This window comes from Corvus moneduloides, chromosome 17, assembly GCF_009650955.1.
Source record: "Corvus moneduloides isolate bCorMon1 chromosome 17, bCorMon1.pri, whole genome shotgun sequence".
NCBI classification, from domain to species: domain Eukaryota; kingdom Metazoa; phylum Chordata; class Aves; order Passeriformes; family Corvidae; genus Corvus; species Corvus moneduloides.
Window position 1 is genome coordinate 449,659 of NC_045492.1, and position 18,782 is coordinate 468,440.

The window sequence follows — 18,782 nt, forward strand, 5'->3', positions numbered from 1 at the left end:
CACTATTTAAGTACCAGCTGGCATGTTCTCCTCGGGACTTAGGCTGCAAGTATAAAATAACCAGAAATTCAGACTTAAATTTGTGCTTCTCTGTGGATTTATAACATAGTTTGAATTGCTGATGTGATCTTGGGAAAGGACTTGGCTGCTTGAAAAGTGTTCAAGTGGGTTGAGTGTAAATGGACAATGTGTATAGAAAGGGTTGGGAAAGTGTGAAGAAAGAAGGGAGAAAACTGAGAATGACAGCTTTTCCTGAATCACCCAAATGGATTTTAAGTAAGAACAGGATAGACTTATAACCCATGGCACCATTTTTACAGCCCTTGCCTTCTCCATTCCCAAATCTGATCATAGCTTGTCCAAGAGGAATCAGATCTTTTTGTTTGGTACAGTATGTTGTTCTGCTGCAGTGGGAGAGTGGTTTCACCTTCAGCAATGTGCAGCACTTCATTTCTGAGGAAAGGTCATTTCAGCTATATGTACAGAAAATAACAATTATTTATACAAAAGGTTTTTTCTTATAAAGTCAACTTTCCTGCATATTTTCCTATTTAAGTTATCATTGGGTTCTGATGACTGAAAAAAATTATTTTCTAACTCAAATCCAGCAGTTCTAAATCTATTGAATTCTACAGTTGTAAATTATTAGTTGATAAATTGCACGGCAGCAGCTATTTGGAAAACAAAGTGGTTTTGGCATTCTTTAGACTGTTCCCCCTTATCTGTGGTGATGCAGGAGGTCTGCTGACAGAACTGGAAATGCTTAAACAGTGGAATAATGCTTAAAGCAAGAGAAGTAGCCATTTTAACATAAGGTTTTGCTTTTCCATTGTGGGATCCTTTAGTTATATATGTAAGTAATCTCTTTCCTCTTTGGAGACTGAAACATAAATATTGTGAGGCCACTCCTTGGGCCTTTTATTAAAGAGTGGAACTCCAGTTTCTGGCTTTCCAGTTGTGAATTGAGATTTACATAGTACTGAGGTAGGGAGCACTGGGTGTGTATGTGATGGTTGCTACAGGTTTTGTTCCTTTTCTCTCTCATGCTGAAATCAGTGTGATGGCCTGGATTAATTAAAGGTGAGATGCAGTCGTGTTTGGATCATTTGGTTGAAAGCTTCAGCCCCTGTTTTCTGTATCATGACGTAAATCAGAAGGGATTTGAAAAATTGCTGAATTAGAAGAATGATCATATTGTTGATGCAGATCAACAGATAGAAGGTGATTTCACAGGTGCCTGAAATGATTAGGAGAGTGCTGCTCAGTGTTTCAAGGAGGTGGCAAAGGATCTTAGGTGACCCTGAGAGTGCCATGGGAGGGTGAGCCTTCAGCAGGCAGGAGTTAAAAGGTTACTCAAGTATTAGCATTTGAATTTTCATTCTTATAAACTGGTGCATCACTTTTCGGAAAAAATTTCAGTCTTTTGTAAAGTTATCCCTTGCTCTGTTCTGAGCAAAATATTATGTCTTTAGGTATAGCAGATGAGTGGAGCTGGAGCAGAAAGCTTTGGTAAATGAACACCTGGCTTTCACTTTTCCAGGCGTGCCTTCAGGATGGCTCACCAGTATGACAGCTGGTGATGGGGTCAGTAGCTCTGACTGAGGAAGAGGTGACCGGTCTGGAGAGATGGTCCCAAAAGGAATTGTCTTCCCAGGGCCCGGTGTTTTCCCTCAGCTGCTGGCCAGGAGGGCCTGTGCAGAAGCTGTCAGCTCTTTAGTGATTGTCAGCTCGTGATTTCAGCTCAGCTCTGCAGAGCAGCCTCCAGGCCAGACCAGAGAGAGACGAGAGGCTGTTCCGCACGAGGCAGCTTTATTGGTCCGTACCCGGCAAAGGGGAGGCCAGGGACGGGCAGCTCTCTGCCCTTGCAGGGGCAGGGGGTTAGCTTTATAGGGATACAGGGGGTGGGTGTCAGAGGGTAAAGGCCAGTGGGTTACAAAGGATCTGCATAGGGTCTCCCAGAGGATTCTGGGTTTGTTGTCTTCTCGACATAACTGAAGAGTAGCTCCCTTTCCAGGGGAGTTCTGCTGAGAGGTTAAGCAATCTCTTTATCTCAGCAGATGTCCCTCCAGGGCGGGGGCTGGGCATACCCCACACACCAGGGAGATACATCCTCCACTAGGCCAGCACTGGTGAGGATGTATTGCATATGAGGCAAAGGTGCTTGTATGAAATAGTCTGAGCCATGTCCTTGGCAGCTATACTCACTCTGGTTCCCTCTGAGAGACATTGAAGAAACCTGAGCTGCTGCAGGATGGGTTAGAAAGCAGTTACTACCAAAGTCAAGTGGTCATGTTTTGTTGAGTGGTTTGGTAAACAGGTAGGAAATCTATTTAGTTGGATCAGCTGAATAGAATAAGTCCATCCACCTTTGCTTGAGGGCAGGTCCCCCTTTCTGTGCAGCCCAGTGCAGGTGCTTTAGAGTCAGAATTTTCTCTGCTGTTCCTGCAGGCTGTAGCACATGAGCTGCCAGCCCTCTGAAGATAGCAGAGAATTCTGCTTTGCTCTCCTTTTACTGCTGTTTTGATGCCCGACACACGAGGAAGAACATGAGTTACAATGCTCACTCTAAATCTTTTGTTTGTTATATCTTTGTAATAATCTGATACCCATAGTTGTCCCTTCTGCTGGAATAAGTAATGTATTAGTCAATTTGAAGACAATTAAAATAAGAATTTTTCTAAGAACAAATGAAGGGAACTATGGCCGCAATGGAACACCACTACAATGTTGGTGTACCATACCTTACTAAAAATATCACAGTTAAAATTAATTTCTGCTGTTAATAAATTGCACATATTGAAGCAAAATGGTCCATGAAGGACAACTTTGGTGAGAAGTTGTATGTATCTATTTGTATCTTATTCTTCAAGTTTTTTCTTAATCCAAACCTGGCTTTTGTACCATGTTATGGAAATAAAAATAGTGAACCTAATGGAACATTTTAGGAGGATCACAACTGAGGTCAGTGAAACTACATTATTTCAGAGTATTTGGGCATTTTTTTACTGATTATGATGTCTTGAATATGTCATGTTTCAAATATTCTTACTTAATTTCTTTAGTTAAGAGGACAGTTTGCTTAGTCACTTTGACATTTACTTTGGGTGGTTTACTTTTTTGTGTTTGAGCAGAAATAAAGAACACCCTGACTTAAAGCTTTGGTGTCATCCATGGAAGCACATCACGGTGGATGAAAAAATCCATACAAAACACATCATTCACTTTGAGGAAAACTGTTGCAAAGAGGAGACAGCAAGTTACAGAACGTGGAATGGGACAGTTGAGAAACCCTCAACAATTCCTTCTGTGGAGGAATCTTACATTACGAGTGAACATTGCTACCAGAAGCCTCGGGCCTACTACCCTGCCATAGAGCAGAGGCTGGTTGTGGAAACGAGAGGTTCAGCCATGGATGATGGAGTAAATAGAATAAGGGAGAATGGGGATGATACCCTGTCAGAGAGGTTTAGCTGGAATCTGGACCAAGAAATATGCAAGATGGAAAATGAATCCAAACACAATTACTCTAAGGTATTTTTATTAAAATAGCCCTCTCTGGCAAAGAGCATGTATTCACCTGGCAACATGCAAACCTCAGCCTTTTTTAATGCTTTTTGGTCTGTTTGTGGGTTTTTTTGGTTTTTTTTCTTTAGACTGTTAGTTAAATTTACATTGCCAGTAACAATTTAAATGATACATGTGATAAACGCCTTCATTTTATATTATAATTTTAAAATCTAGTTTGACTTCTGGACCTCAAATCATTTGAAAAGTGTGGACCATGCATTATGGTCCCCTGGTAGTTCATTGCTGTTTATTTTCATGTGTTCAATGTAAAAGTTAACACTAGCCAAGGGAGAGAACAGGCCAAGCATGTATGATACTGCCAAATACACTGGTAGGCCAGCTTCTAATTATTTCCATCTTGTTCCCATGTTTCTTCTAATAGTTAAATTAATTTTAGGTTCTTCAGGCAGCATTTCACGATGGAAGAAAAAAAAAAAAAGGTATCAGCCTGAAGTGATGTTTTTAAGACTGATCACCATAGAATAGCCCTGTGTCTTCTTCCTACTGGGGCACTTCAGGTTTAGCTTTTCTCATTGTCAGCTCTTGTCAGGTCTAGCAGAGGCCTTTCTTTCTACACCCCAGTGCAAAAATTTTGCTTCTATTAGTTAGTACCAATTCCTGTGAAATGTGGGCTGAGAAATGTTAACCCTCTGGGAAGTGAATGAAGCCCCTCTGCTCTGGAGCCAGGCTGGGAGAGCTGGGGGTGTTCACCTGGAGAAGAGAAAGCTCCAGGGAGAGCTCAGAGCCCCTTCCAGAGCCTAAAGGGGCTCCAGGAGAGCTGGAGAGGGACTGGGGACAAGGGATAGAGGGACAGGACAAGGGGGAATGGCCTTAAGCTGAAGGAGTCTAGATTTAAGATTGCATAGTGGGAAGAAAATCCTCCCTGTGAGGGTGGGCAGGCCCTGGCACAGGGTGCCAGAGAAGCTGTGGCTGCCCCTGGATCCCTGGAAGTGTCCAAGGCCAGGTTGGACAGGGCTTGGAGCAGCCTGGGATAGTGGAAGGTGTCCCTGCCCATGGCATGGACATTGGAATTAGATGACCTTTAAAGGCCTCTTCCAACCCAAAGTATTGTACAATTTTATGATTCTGTGAAATACTGAGCTCCCTCTTTTTAGATTAAAAGTTAGGATAGCTCTTACTTCATCCATATGTAAGTTGTAATTTGCTACTTTTAACTTCTCAGTTGAGATTGTGTTATGTTTCCTAGAAAGGCAAGTATTTCAGTTCTTCAGTCTAAAAGAGCCTTTTTCTAAAGGCTCGTATTTCAGCAGAAGGATGAAGAAAGTAGGGGAGTGGAATGAACACTGCTGATACTGTAGTTTTGTAAGGAGTGGTAATGCTTGATTGGAGATGATTCAGTGGAAGTTTAAGTAGAACTTAGATTAGATTCCTTAAGGAAAAGTCCCTTTTCACTCCTGAATTGTTTGCTCTTTAGTTTATTATTGTCAGGTGAAAAACAGCTTCAGCATTTCGTGAGATGCACAGATTCAGTGCAGGATCTCCCAGATGAAAGGTGGCGGGGAGATAATTATACATGTGTATGTTACCTTCAGAAAACCAGATGCTTGTGAAGTACAAATAGTTTTTAGCAAAATACCTATAAAAATTAGTCTATATTTAGATCTTCTTGCCCAAACCAGTTTAGTATCTGTGTATGGTCAGTGTCTCTCTCCCTCACTCACCTGTGATGAGTTGAGCAATTAGCTTCGGGGACTGGGAGGACTCAGGCAGTTTGCCTCCCCAGTTCTGTTTAAGAAATATTAATGTGTGTATTTCTGCTAGGTGAGAGAATCTGTCTCTAAGAAAGTCTCTCCAGAAGAAGCTATTGAAATGAAATTGCTGGAAAAAGACAAAGAAGGAGTTGTGAACTCGCAGCTGCAGTGGCAGCTCAATCTTTTAGCTCATGTGGAATCTCTGCAAGATGAAGTTATACACAGAATGGATTTCATTGAGAAGGAGCTAGATGGTAAGTAGTGTTACTCTAGTTTAAAAAATAACTTCTTTTAACTGAACTACCTGTTAAAAACATGTTAACCAGAGTTTTACTTCTTCAGACATACAAAGAGATGAATGTTTCATTATCACATTTCCTAATAGAAAATAGACATGCTGCTGATGTGGGAGGCGGATTTTAAAACAAAGAGCAGAATTTCACAGAACAAGTTCTGGTTAGGTCATGTCTAAATAGTTGCATCAGATTTTGTATTGGAACATCTTTGTGTCTTTTTAGGTTTTTGTCATTTTCCACAACTCTTCTGTGTGTCTGCATTTCTCTGTTCCTCAGGGCCTTGCTGGCTATGTTAGCCCATTCTGGGTGGCCTCTTCAGTGCACAAGGCTCTTAGCTTTTCCTGTCTCTTCCAAATTCTTCACTTAAATGTATTTTAAGATTTTTGTAGTAATGGAAAACTTATAAACCCTTTGTGTTCATTAAATGATTCAGGGTAGTTCTTCTTTACATTGTTAAGTCTGACCATTGGTTGTGTAGTGGTTACAATGGCAGCTTTACTTGCAGGGGAATCCAACTTCCGCCCAAGTAAGAGCCCTCTCTTTGTAAGTAAGGTACTGAAAAGTTGGACAGCTAAAGGGCTATTTCAGGTAGTGAAGATCAGTCAGGCTTGTACTGCCTAAACAAAGAAGCTCTGGTTCCCCAAAGTTAGACTTTGTGAACCTGCTGCTGAGCAGGGGTTTGTGCAGTGCATTGCTACTTTGAGCAGGAACTTTCTTACTCCAAGGCTGGATGTAGCAGGTGATGCTGCTGGTTCTGCAGCAGGTGCTGCCCATGGGTGAAATTCACCTGTTGATCTGGTTGGTGGCAGTGGCTGCTCTTGGCGGAGGTATTTATTCTGTCTTCAGTGTTTCAGTCTCCATCTGCAATACTGTCAACATCCCCAGAACTCATCATAGTCCAACCTGACCACCTTCCTTGTGTCCATGTTACATTGCCACTTGACTTGTCTTCTGCTCAGTGGGATTTTTGGTTTCCCACTGAGAAGCTTTTTAAAGCAGGAGTTCATTTTCCTTGTGCAGCAGTCTGCTGTTTGTGCTTTTGATCTTCATCCTCATTTTGTGTTACCCAGTTCTGTCTTGGTCAGTTGTATTCTGTACTGATGACAGATTTCTTTCATTACCATAGTCCCATTCTTAATGGCATAAACTCCCTGTACCACAGTGTCCTTGCCCTGGAATTGACACAGATCAGAGGAAGTTTAGCGTGAGATTTCAGTGTCTGGTCCAGAGTTTTCCTTTCCTGCTTTTTCCTAGGAGCAGCAGCTTCTTCTCCCATCCCCATGTGAATTACTTGATTATGTGTCAAAGTTACTTGCAAAGATTGGTGCAAGTGTTTAGTTCAGTTTTATCATTTCTCAAATAACCATTTTAAAAATATTGCCCACTGCTTTCTCAAGATTTACAAAAGATCTGAAGAGCTCTTGTTTTGTGGCTTCAGATGAGCTGTTTGCTGAGAACTGCAGTAGTGACAGTTTTTGTTTTCTTTGCAGTTCTGGAGAGTTGGCTGGATTACACAGGAGAGCTGGAACCCCCAGAACCACTGGCTCGACTCCCCCAGCTCAAACATTGTATAAAGCAGCTGATAACGGACCTGGGCAAAGTGCAGCAGATCGCGCTGTGCTGCTCCACGTGAGGCTGGAGAGCACTGCGCTGTCACTGCGCGCGAAGCTGGAGTGGCTGATGGAGCAGCTCTGAATCTGTAAATTAAACTAGCATGCTGAGTGCATGGGATGCAGATTGACTTCAGGGACTTGTGAAGAAGTGTTGTTCAAAGAACAGCAAAAAGGTTATTTTGGGTCTGTTAGACAATTATAATGCTGTGGAAAAGGTCATATTCTTGTCTCCAGGGATTGCCTGTTGGTTGATAAGTTACACTCAAATTTTCACTCCTTACAAGTTGCTCATCAAAATGGTAGACTTTTTCATTATTGAATTGACTAAAAATTGTGCCACTGAAGAACAGAGTTCTAAGAGCCAAAAAAGTTTGGTTGACAGGGGTTGTAAATAACTTTGCATAGTTTAAGTGACTCATGTCATGTTTTATTCCTTCTGGTTTATGCATACTAGCACTCAGTATTTAATCATTAGGAGATGTTATAACAGTTTCAGACTTAGTAAGTATGAATGTCCAGCTCTTGACTATAAAGTGTTAAGTGGAGGTTTGTAAGTAACAGTGGCCTGACCCGTACTTCTGTTACAGTAAATAATGTAGCAGGAGGTCACAGGTGGATTGCACTTATTTTCAGAATAAATGATTGTTTTCCATATTTATCCTGTCACTGTCACATGACTCGGTACTGGGGAAGCCCGTGAACATGGTGTTTATGTGCATTCTCAAGCTCTTAAATCCAGCCATCCTGTGCCTCCTGCAGCAGTTGCTGGTGGGATACCCTCATTGCAGTAGTATGGAATGCCACCGGGAAAGGACTGGAGCCACGCTCTGAGTTCAGACTGCAGCATGGTCTGTCATGGATGTGATGTATTTTTACCCATTTGTTAATAATTGCCATTCCGGTTATATTTGGAAATGTAGACTTTTTTCAATACTCTGGATGTGTTCATTGTAAAGACTTGCTATGAATGTGTGGTTTTGGGAATCAGTTTATTTTGTGTAAATAAAGCCTCAAGATCTATGCATGAGGTGCTGTCCTTGCAGACAGCGAGTGGGTTATTATCTTAAATGGTCTGTGTTCACAAAGTCCGTTTTTATACCTTAAGTTTTAATTTTCAGTTTGTATTTACTTTGCGATAGGAAGGTGACAAGGCTGCTGATGTTCAGTCACATTATACAGAACCTTTGGAACATTGTGAGTATTTGAGAGGTTCAGAGTCTTTCAGCTGCAGATCACCACTCCTGAAATAATGGCTGCGACTTCAATTTTCCTTCAGAGCTGTTGCTGAGTTCAGTTCCCTATGGAATATAGTGAGCTGGTTTTGCAGTGAGAGGGTGTCCTTAAAAAGCTGGATTCGTTACCTTAATTTTATTGTGTGCAATGGTACTACCAAAGGATAACATTCAAGCAGAGTTGTAATGGAAAGGCCCATACCTGTACAAATTATTTATTTGGAATATAGATCTATAATGTGTTTATTCTGCAAAGAATAATGTAAACCTGAAATATCCAATATTATTGTAGGAGTTACAGTCTCTACAAAGTGAATATTTTATTTCCTTCAGAAAACAAAATAATTAGGCTGCTCTAGGCAGTAACTAAGACTCTTATGCCAAGATTCAGTTCAGGGAATAATTTGTCTCATGGTTTTGTAGTACTAAGTTGGTATATAGTGAATACAATGTACGTACAGCAGACGAACTTACTTTTCTGTGACACAATTGGAATAAAGCTTGCGTGGTATTTTAAGGATCACTTGGCTCTCTGAAGATGAGACCAATGCTTACACCTTGTCTCATCCCTGTCAGGCACCTGAGTTTGTGTAGTTCTAGAGGAGGTGGTGGTGACCAGACAACCAGAATAGCATCAGAGCAGCCTCCCAGGCAACTGGTGATTTTCAGGTGAAATGGAGCAGGAAAGGTGTTCCCTAGTGGAAAGGTGTTCCCTGGCTACCATCTCTAAAGCAGGACACAGCTGTGTGGGAACAGCTTAGTTGTGCTCCCAGTCTGAGGGCGTTCAAGCACTCAGTCCCTGGGCAGGCTTCTTGCTCCAAAGGGGGATTTCTTCTCAAGCAATGGCTTCTGTGTGCTCATTGTGTGTTTTTACTTGTCAGTTTATTTTTTGCTCAGGGCAGTACTGGAGGTTTGGAGGAAAAGGCAGTTCCCATGGGTAGATCGAGTGGCAGATCCTGGAGGCTTGCTTCCCTTCAGTAGTGCTGGGGAAGCCCTTGCAGATAAAGACTGAAAATATTTATTTAAAATAGAGTAGTACTTCTCATGTTCAGGGAAGATTCTTCATTGTGCTCTGCCTGGATTCATTTCTGTCCCTGTGCTTGCAAGTTTTCTCATTGTTATTTTTAGTCTGGACCAACTGTTCAGGCTAGCAGGTCACTTTTTTGTTTCTTTAAATCACTGGTAAGTGAATGCAACGTGGAGCCTTGATGAACTGAGCAAACATTGCACTGTGGGTACACACGTGTTTGTCTTTGTTGATGCACTATTAGAACCAAGGGGCTGTACATAGAATTTTGTTTTGGAGCAATATTTGCAAAACTTGAAAACTTCTGTATCTTGGTGTTTGGAATAAATAAAAAATAGGTTTTTGTTGGTTAAGTCTTAGTAAAGTCTTTGTTTCAGTTAATGATAATAAAATAATTTTGGACTTCTTTCCTTCACATCACATTGAAATGCAAGTACTGTAGTTTGTCAGGTGTATAGATATCTTAACTGTTGCTGAAGTCAGGAAATTGTTGTTTTCCAGATCTATGTTATATAAATATCCTTAATAGCTTGTGCTGGATATTGTTTAATGAGAAGTTCATACATTTTGTTCCCAAATCGTAATGTATGTAATGTATTAGTACCTAGTATGTGTGATCTGACCCTAAATTTTGTTCTATTAGGACGAGCAGCCTGTTAGAAGCAGCCGCAGCAGCTCAAGGCAGAGGAAATGCAGCATTAGTGATAGTGTGAAGCAAGGAGCTCTGGATGCAGTTGAAACAATTCATACAGAGAAGATGCATGGGAAGAGGAGGAAAGAAAGGGGAAGGGCTGGAGAAGCAGTGTACCTGGCCCAGGGTGCCTGAAGGCAGGGGCAGGCACTGATATACCTTCAGGTTCTATCTCTTCCCTCTCAGGGAAGAAAGCAGATACATTCCCTTGTCCTAGCATATTTTCCTTTCTAACTTCATTCTCCAAAAAAAAAAAAAAAAAAAAAAAAAAAAAATCTTGTGAAATTGGGTTTTAAGGCTGGAGGGTGCATCACTGCTGGAGCCTGGCGTGTGAAGCCTGGAGAGACTTGAGCCACTGATGGCAGATCCCAGTGTGTCACACAGGTCAGTGTCGTTATGCAGGTCTTTGATGATCGCTTAAATGTCAAAATTGGGTTCTGAAGTTGTGGTCTGAATCTGAAATAATTCAATGGGGTGTGTGCTGTGGCTTGTCGCGTTTTTATGTGCCCTCTGATTAATTTACTTGCTGGATCTGAAGGTTTCTATAGATGGAGACTCAGAGAAGGAGGCAGCTCTCAATCAGCTGTCGGCCTTCATGTGGGTAGAGTCACCATATTCTCGCTGTTACTTGACCAAAGCATCATCTGTAATTACAGGATCTGCTGCCAACCGTTGTCCAGCCCGTGGGTCACGTTCATGCCCAGCCTGATGGTAGTGCACCATCGGCGCTGCCGCCATCTGCTGCCCCATCCAGCCGTGGGAGCGCTCGTGGCTGCTCCTTGCTCCGATTTCCCGGTGGGGATCTGGAGTCCTGCAGGCCATTGTAGTTGTTCAGCAGTGTCTCACAGCTTTGTGCTAATCCTTCAGCTTGCACAGCAGTTCTTGTGAAGGGAAAAATCTGTGTACAGCTCTTGACTGGGTAATACCTGCTGCGAGTAACCCAGAACGAGGTCCTATTGAAACAGGTTAACAGTAAATAACACTTTTTTTTTTTTCCCCCCTATTACGACATAGAAGCAGACAACAACTGAGAACAAACCAGCAAAACTGGGATTCATCTTGTCCTGCTGTGGGGTTTTCCTGCTGGTTGGGGTGTTTGAAAGGAGAGGCTGGATGGAGCCATGGAGCCTTGTAATGCTCCATACCTAATTCTGAGGGGCTGCGTGGGCTTGGGAGTGGAAGCTGTGTGTACGTTCTGGGCTTCCAGACTGGTGACTTGGTAAGTAAGTCATGGAGCTTGAGTAGAGACATGACAAGGGACACCAGGGCTCCTGAGCCAGTGATTTCTATGCCCTGGGGTGAGGGTTGGGTGGATGCTGCTCTGAGTTTGGGCTCTGGGCACAGCTGTGTCCTTTGCACAGAGGCTCAGAGCTGATGGCACTGCCTGCTTTGCAACTCCTCAAAATCACTTTGATCCCAGCACATGCTGCTGCAGGGAGAGATGCCTAGTTTGGTTTGAGGGCGGTGAGGGGCAGAGCATAGACTTGTCTGGCTAGGTCACACATCCAGATACTGCCAAGTGTGAGGGACTGGACTTTTCTGGGTTAATGACTCAAAGCATTCCTCGGTTGTGTAGGCACTGGTGTGCTTTGCTTGAATGACAGGCTATGAGTGAGATAACAAACTTTGTGGCAGGATGGAGCCTCATGTCAGGGGAAGATCTGATGGGGCGTTCCTGGCTCAAATGTCTGAGAGGCAGCTGTCATGTCTTTAGGTGTCATAAACCATCAGGGGCTCCCAAAGTGCCCCCAGACTCATTTCTGAGGCTTTCTACCACAGGACTGGAAGCTCCCCACCCGAGGGGAGGTACCTGGGCATTCCTGGCCTGAGTGTATTTTAAACCCATCGGACTTCGTGTTTTGTGGGCTTCTTTCCCCTGCCCCTGAAGGACCATCACTTTGACCAGAGGACAGCTAAGCTGCAACAGTCAAGACTCTTTGAAAGCTGACTGGTGGTGAGATTTCCACATTGTTATCCTCCCTCCCTCCTTTTCTTTCTCTCTTTCTCTTTTTCCCTTATACAAGTCCTTGGGTGATATTTTTGTGGTTTCATATTGTTGGAAATGATACAACTTTTAAAATTTTTAAAGTAACTTTAGTCATGGGTTTGTGGAATACTCACAGCTTTTTACTGGCTAGGCTCGTAGTTCAATGCCTTAGAAAGCCTCGAGCAGCCTAGAGAGGTAGCACGGGCAATCCAGCATTTCAGTAGCTCTGAAAGCGGCAAATGGTAGCTGCAAAGCTGATACCACCAGCAGAAGCAAAGAGGGAGTTTGCCTAACTCCTGCAACTGGAAGCTTCCAAGCAGAGACAGACACGCAGATGTTGTTTGCAGAAGAATAGCAAAGCCAAAGAGCGTGGCCCCCCTCTTGGGCGCTTCTTTTATTCGGAGAAGGGGAAAGGGGAGGACTGGGGGCGGACCCGGGGTGACAGGCCAATGAGACACTGCTAAAGAGATTGAGTTACATTTGGTTTTGCCCAAGCTTGGAACAAAGGAGTTCAGAGCACATGGCAGAGGCAAGTCCTGGCTTGTTTGACCAGGGAGGGGGAAGAGCAGCTCGAAGCAGGCAGCAGCATGGGTTTGTTCACCTTTGCCAAGGGGGAAGGGGGGCGGAGGGGCAGAATTGATGTTTCTCTTTAAAAGACTCAGTTCACTGAGGGTTTGAGTTTTGCTGGGTGAGGCCTGATGGGCTTCAATCAACAAAAATCACCATCTACAGGTTGGGAGTAGCCAGAAGATACAGAGAGAAATGGCCGTTAACAAACATCACCCTCTCGTTAGGGTGGAGTCATGTGGTCTGGGAAAAGATTGATAAGAAGAATGAGGACCAAATTAGCATTGAAGGTGAAGGGATCAATAATGAATCGAGTACTAAGAATTGTATAATGTAGAACCAGTGAATGAGAATTCCTTTGGGTTTTAAATGAAGAGTCTGGCAAAGAACTAGGTGAGCTGGAATGATTTCTACTGCACATCCTAGCTGGAATAAAGTAATGCCTGATTCTCTAACACTTGAAAGATGGTACTGGAGAGTTTCTTTTATTCCTGCAGCTTCAGGAATTGCAGTGACAATTTTGCAATACTTTCATATTGTTATATTACTATAGATAATAATAATCAAAACGACTACATACCTGCTCCCCTTTGCAACCAATTTGTTCTAAAAGAAACCCTCTGTACAGGTATTTATACACATTGAGCATTTCAGTGTGGTTTTGCTCTAATCCACCCCAGTGGATCTATTAACAAGAACCTGAGTTACTCCCATCTCCGAGTAAGTTTGTACCTACAGTTTGTACGGTTTGTAACACAAAGTACTTGTGACTTCAGAGGAAGTGGTGACACACCTCTTGGCGAGGCCTGTGCTGCCCACAGGGTGACTGATCTGGCCAAATTGGCCACTGGTCACAATCGCAAGGTGCCCTGAACACTGGGGAGCAGCTGGGAAGCTCCTCTCCCTGTGAGGGTCCTGGGCCTTCAGAACACCACGAGGGAAGACCTGCTGTGCCTTCACAGCTGCCCACACTGGGGTGGCTGGGGTAGCTGGTGTGTCCTCCCCTGCCCTGGCACTTGTGGGTCTCATTGGGGCTTGTTCTGTCCCTTCAGAGCCTTCAGTGTCCCTGTCCTGCACTGCCTGGGAGAGTAGCCCCGTGGTCACCACTTCTGCTTTGCTCTCCTCCGGCTGGCAGAGCGCTACTACTCTTTGGAGCTGTTGGACCCACTCTGTGCCTCTGCTGCTTGTCAAAACCTGCTTCGTGCCCGTGGTGTTCACAGGCTGCAGCATTCAACCATGAGAGGCAGTGAATGTGCCAGGGGTGCCCTGGGAAGACATTTCCCAGCATGAGTGGCATATGCCCAGAACAAGTTGATTTTCGGGACAGGAACGTTGGAGGGCTCAGAGGCTGCTGGCAATGGGGAAGGATTTGAACAGCCTTTCCAACTACATCTGTCCTATTTTACCTGGCTCCAGGTTACAAATGCCAGAGCAGCAGGCTCTTGACTGTGGCCCTTTGTGTAAATGCATCCAGCAACCTGGGTGCAGGTCAGTGATGGAGGGAGGAACCCAAGAGCCATGTTGGTTCACACAATGTGGGTCAATAGCAAAAATAAAGGATGCAAAACTCTTCTGAGTTACCTTGGGGCCCCAAGCATGACAGCAGCAGGACAAGGGCAGGGACAAACCCCAGCCTGTTCTGTGCTGAGGCCACCTGGGCTGGAGGCTGGGGCTGAGCAGGTCTGTAAAGCTCTGGGTAGAGAAGGAAATGAGAAAGTGATGGTAGGTTGCAAGATTGAGCTCATCAGACAGGAAAATGAGGAAGGGATTAGAGCATGTCCAAGCCAGAGCCCTGCAGCTTGGAGGCCACGGAAGGTCTTGCTGCACTGGCCTCGGGGTGCAGAGAGGGAAGGAAGAGGGGGATGGTGCCAAGCAGCAAAATTGCTCTGCACTGCCTCTGGCCACAGAGGAAGCTCCAGCTTTGCTGATAAGGGCCTGTTGAAAGCAGAGGCTCTGAAGTGTGGCTGCTCTGAGGCATTTCTGCTGCTCTTCAGGCCCCTCAGCCCTGCGGTGTAGCTGGGATCAGGGTTGTACATGAGTATTTGCATTCTACTTCTCTGAATAATCTATTCCTGGCACAGACCCATTTCTTTCCCCACTGTTCCTTAGAACAGCAGTTCTGATGTTAAATTACACTTTTAAACCTACTGGGCTCATGAATTTACCCGAAGAGAGTTGGCTGAGGACCAGCACTGGCCCGTGGCTGCCTGCTCACTCTGGCAGGGGCCACCAAGGGCCATGGCTGGAGCAAATCCCTGCAGGCTGTGGCAGTGAAACTGGCCCCATGGGCAAGTGACAATAATATTCACCAAGCCTCAGCTGTGAAGGAGGTGCCTTTTAATTGAGACGCTACAGATGGTTATTGCTGCATGTCCAGCAGGATCCTGCTTTGCAGAACTTACAATCCATGTTGTTAAAAGGTTTAAAAATCAGCTGCTTTGGGCACTACCAGGGGCTGGTTCCCCCCTGGATGCTGGTCCCAGCAAGCAGAGTGGCTGAGTTATGGGGGTGAGAGCATTCTGAGGGTCCCTGGCTGCTGTCCACAGGCCTGCACAGACACCCACACCCCTAAAATGGTTGTGCTTGAACTTGAGAGGTCTGATGGGGGAGGGCCAGGATTTGGTTTGTTGAACATTTCCATCCTCTCTCTGCTGCTTTGGGAGCACAGATGCCAGGGCCCCCGCTGCAGCCTGTGGGGCAGGCAGGGCTCCTTCTCTCTGCAGCCTCTGCCTCCTCCCCCCTTGGGTGTTGGGTGAAGCTCAGGGTGTTCAAGCATCCTGTCCCAAAGTGTCCTTTGAGGGAAAAAGCAGCTGCCTCCTCCAGCATTGCTGCCTGCCAGGCTCCATATTGGTCTTGGCTGTCCCAAGTTCTGGCCAATGGGCCCCAGCACCAATGAGTGACTGTAGCTGAAAGCAGGAGAAGGCTGAGCTGGGAGATGAGCTGTGGCTCAAGGCTGAGCTGTGGCCAAGTGGCACCCTGTCCTCAGCTGTTCTTCACCCCCTTTCGTGTGGGGTCTGGCTCAGGGGTGTCAGTCTCTGAGAGGATCAGGTAAGAGCTGATGGCTTCCCGCAGGCCCTGGCTGATGGGAGACTCCTCCGGTGGGGATGCGGTCTCCGAGAACAGGAGGGAGCTGCTTGGAGGATATAAGGCAGTCAGCAGGCAGCCCACAGCCCCTTGAGGGTCAGGTGGGGGAGTCCCAGCCCCTGCCCCAGCTGCCCTCACCTCTCAATCTTATCCCAGTGGAGTGATGGCTTCTTGATGACAGCCGGTGGTGTGGAGGCTGGGGCCGCCCTTGGTGCTTCCGTGGAGCAGGGCTCGCTGAGGCGGCAGCAGAGGCCTTCGCTGAACTCTGGGCAGGGAGCCAGCAGCATCAATAGGGCGCACCCCCTGCCCCCCAACCTGGGCACACCTGGGCAGGGGGGGACCAGCTGCCACCTTTTTCCCCTCCCTCCTTTTGGAGCATAGGACATCCCACACACAGCTCCAGGGTGCTGGGGGCTGGTGGGGCATTACCAGAGTAGTGGTCCACCAAGTTGTGCAGGCTGGGGAAGGTGAGCCGGGGCGAGATGTAAAGCCATCCGTTGTCCAGCCGGTGGATGCGGTAGTGAGTCACCGAGGCCCAGGCAGCTCGCTCGCCACGGCGCACCGACAGGGAATAGCAGCCTGCCAGGCACAGGGCAAAGGGCACTTGCCTGGGCTGTCCCAGGCCCCTGTCCTGCTCAGCCCCGCTGCCTGCTGCATTCCTGCACACTGCAGGGATTCAACCATCCTACAGAAGCAGCAGGCATCACCCTTCTCCCCACGGGCTTTGTGGCTGCAAGCATCCCTGTGCCAGCCCCATGCCATGAGCACCTTTAAAACAACATTGGTGACAGGGAATGGCGGGGACAGCGGGTGACGTCGGTGCCACCAGCCACCTGCACAGTGGCACCTGGCAGGATCCCCTCACAGGGTCCCCTTGGTGTGATAGGCCCTGTTTCATTTTGCAGGCTTAGTCTTGCCACCTCTCTGCGTAACCCAAAGCTGCAGGAACCTGATGGTTGGTTGTTCTTTTGAAGCCCCATGGCAGGGGCTCAGCACAGAGTGGGGGGCAGCAATACCAGGAAGCAGCCCCATAGGCAGGGCCACTGCCATTAGATGTGAGCAAGGGAAGATCACTCCCTCTCGCTCCTTGACACCCCGACGGGGAGGGCTGGGATAGTAACGGAGATGGGTCTGAGGGCTCTCACCTTGCCTGGTCTGGCTCTCTCGTATCAGAAAAGATCCACTGTGGTTGCCTGGACGGAGCAGCAGCTCCTCTGCCTGCTGCCGGCTGATGCCCTCGTACAGCCACCTGTGCAGACAGCGGGCACTGCAGAGCCTCTCACCCAGCACCCCGGGGCCCATCCTGCCCCAACTGGGGCATGTCCTGCGGACACTCCAGCATGCCATGCCACCTCCCCCAGCCCCAGCACTTCTCAGGGCAGGACGTCCCAGAGGAGTGGCCGGAGTCTGGCCTCAGGGTTGGCCAGGTTCTGTGGTGGAGCCATGTTCCCCTGGGGCCCTCCCTGGGATAGATCCTTCTCAGCATTTACCTGTGCCTGATCTTGGCCACACAGCTGCTGGGGATGTGACACTCCTTGCCAGACACCTCAGATGCCACCAGCCACCACTCCCCATCCCTGTGGGGAAGAGGGATGAGCCATCCTGAGGGGCTGAGGGGCTGCAGGATGGGGAGGGAAGAGACATACAGGATGGATGCCAGCACCGTAGCACCACAGGCTGGACACTGATCAGGAGTGCAGAGACTTACTCAGAGAGGATGCGGAGCTGCTCCCCCATCCTCAGGACAGCAGCCACCCCCACGCTGGAGGGGAAGTCACAGAGGGCCAGGGCCTGGAAGCCACTGGGGACTGCAGGGAAGGAGAGAGGGCTCAGCATTCCCTTGGCAGCACCAGCCTGGGTGCTGGATGAGCTCGCAGCTGCTGGGCACTCACCTGCCTGTGTGGGCAGTGGAGGTCGTGCGGTGTCGGCAGACGCTGCTGGGATGCTGAGTGACTTCTCCCGGCTGGGCAAATTCCCCATTCTTGGGGTTCAGCCCCCAAGGGCCTTGGCCTGAGCTGCTGCTGTCTGGAAGGGACTTGGTTCTTGGGTCAGCATTCCCCACCCAGGCAGGGCATTGATGCAGGGTGATGTCAGCATGGTCCAGGGCAGGGCTCTGGGCTGTGGCTGAGCCTGGCAGGCAGTTCCCCAGGGAGCACTTTGAGAAAACCATTGTCCCATCACCACCCCAGAGCGTGTGTGGGTACTCCCCAGGACAGGGCATCTGCAGCCTCATAGTAGACAGCTCCCAGCCAGGCTGACTCCCTGAGTGCTGCCATCCCACCCTAGCCCCATGTCCCCCAGAATGTGGGGCACCCATCCCAACGTCCCAAGCTGCTGGCCCCCATGGAGATTCAGCAGCTGTGGGAATGCCTCTTTCAGTTCCTTGACCATGGAGAGCTGCCGCCAGAGCTGCGTGTGACCCAGAACTGTCTCAGGCTGAACCCCTCCCCTCCCTTGCCCTAACACCTTCCTGCCCTCAGGAGAGGTGAACTCCACTTACCTGCCCCTCACCGCTGCCACCATTGTTTGGGTGGTGTCATGCCTGGGCAGCCATTGGCCAGCTCTGCCCTCCCTGCATGGAGGGGCCTCAGGGCACCCAGGGTGGCAATCCCTGTCCTTGCCAGACCCTCTTGGTTTGCCCTTGGCCCCGCTCTAGGGCTGGGTGTTCAGGTCCCGGTGCTGGAGCTGCTCCTGGCAGTGCTGCCGTGAAGGGCTGTGAGGTGCTGGGGCTGCGGTTGCTTCTGCTTCCTGTGACGTGCACACACTAGAAGGTTTCTCCTTTTCACTCAGTCACAGATCACTCAGCTGAGCCCCTCAGAGCCCTGAGTACGGACACCAGGCCCAGCAAAGTCCCTGCAGGCACTCAAGGCACTGTGGGCATCGCATGGGATTTATGGGTGGGCAAGTGGGACGGATGGGTCACACGTATGAGTGGGAGCAGGGATGATGACAGGACCCATAAGTTGAGGCTGGAAAGGAGCCATCCCCAGGGTGGTCTCAGTGAAG

General features: G+C 47.5%; 2 protein-coding genes across 13 annotated transcripts in view; one reads left to right on the forward strand and one right to left on the reverse strand.

Annotated features, from left to right (window-relative positions):
* The window catches only part of PHF20 (PHD finger protein 20), a 71,736-nt gene extending 61,936 nt beyond the window's left edge, over positions 1-9,800 (forward strand). For all 11 annotated transcript variants that reach the window (XM_032126567.1, XM_032126570.1, XM_032126564.1 and 8 more), the window contains 3 exons: positions 3,132-3,531; positions 5,350-5,533; positions 7,066-9,800. In XM_032126567.1, coding sequence (XP_031982458.1) covers positions 3,132-3,531; positions 5,350-5,533; positions 7,066-7,208 — 727 coding nt within the window. In that variant the 3' untranslated portion in view covers positions 7,209-9,800. The remainder of the gene's footprint in view (positions 1-3,131; positions 3,532-5,349; positions 5,534-7,065) is intronic.
* A 5,212-nt stretch (positions 9,801-15,012) lies between these two features.
* Positions 15,013-18,510, reverse strand: SLA2 (Src like adaptor 2). Of its 2 annotated transcripts, none has more exons than XM_032127385.1 (8): positions 18,277-18,510; positions 17,669-17,906; positions 17,485-17,584; positions 17,267-17,353; positions 16,922-17,025; positions 16,206-16,355; positions 15,915-16,041; positions 15,013-15,822 (listed from the first exon to the last, which is right to left on the reverse strand). In XM_032127385.1, exons 2-8 carry the CDS (start codon positions 17,754-17,756, stop codon positions 15,675-15,677), a joined length of 804 nt encoding a protein of 267 aa, XP_031983276.1. In that variant the 5' UTR covers positions 17,757-17,906; positions 18,277-18,510; the 3' UTR covers positions 15,013-15,674. The 2 variants fall into 2 exon arrangements, with proteins under 2 accessions (XP_031983276.1, XP_031983277.1); XM_032127386.1 differs by having other exon boundaries at positions 17,669-17,931.
* Positions 18,511-18,782: the final 272 nt, after the last annotated feature.

Coding starts and splice junctions, on each gene's coding strand:
- SLA2 (XM_032127385.1), bottom strand. CDS start 17,756: ATGGGGAATTTGCCCAGCCGGGAGAAGTCACTCAGCATCCCAGCAGCG. Junction 17,585..17,668: donor TCCACTGCCCACACAGGCAG/GTGAGTGCCCAG, acceptor CCTTCCCTGCAG/TCCCCAGTGGCTTCCAGGCC. Junction 17,026..17,266: donor GTGGCCAAGATCAGGCACAG/GTAAATGCTGAG, acceptor CTGTCTGCACAG/GTGGCTGTACGAGGGCATCA.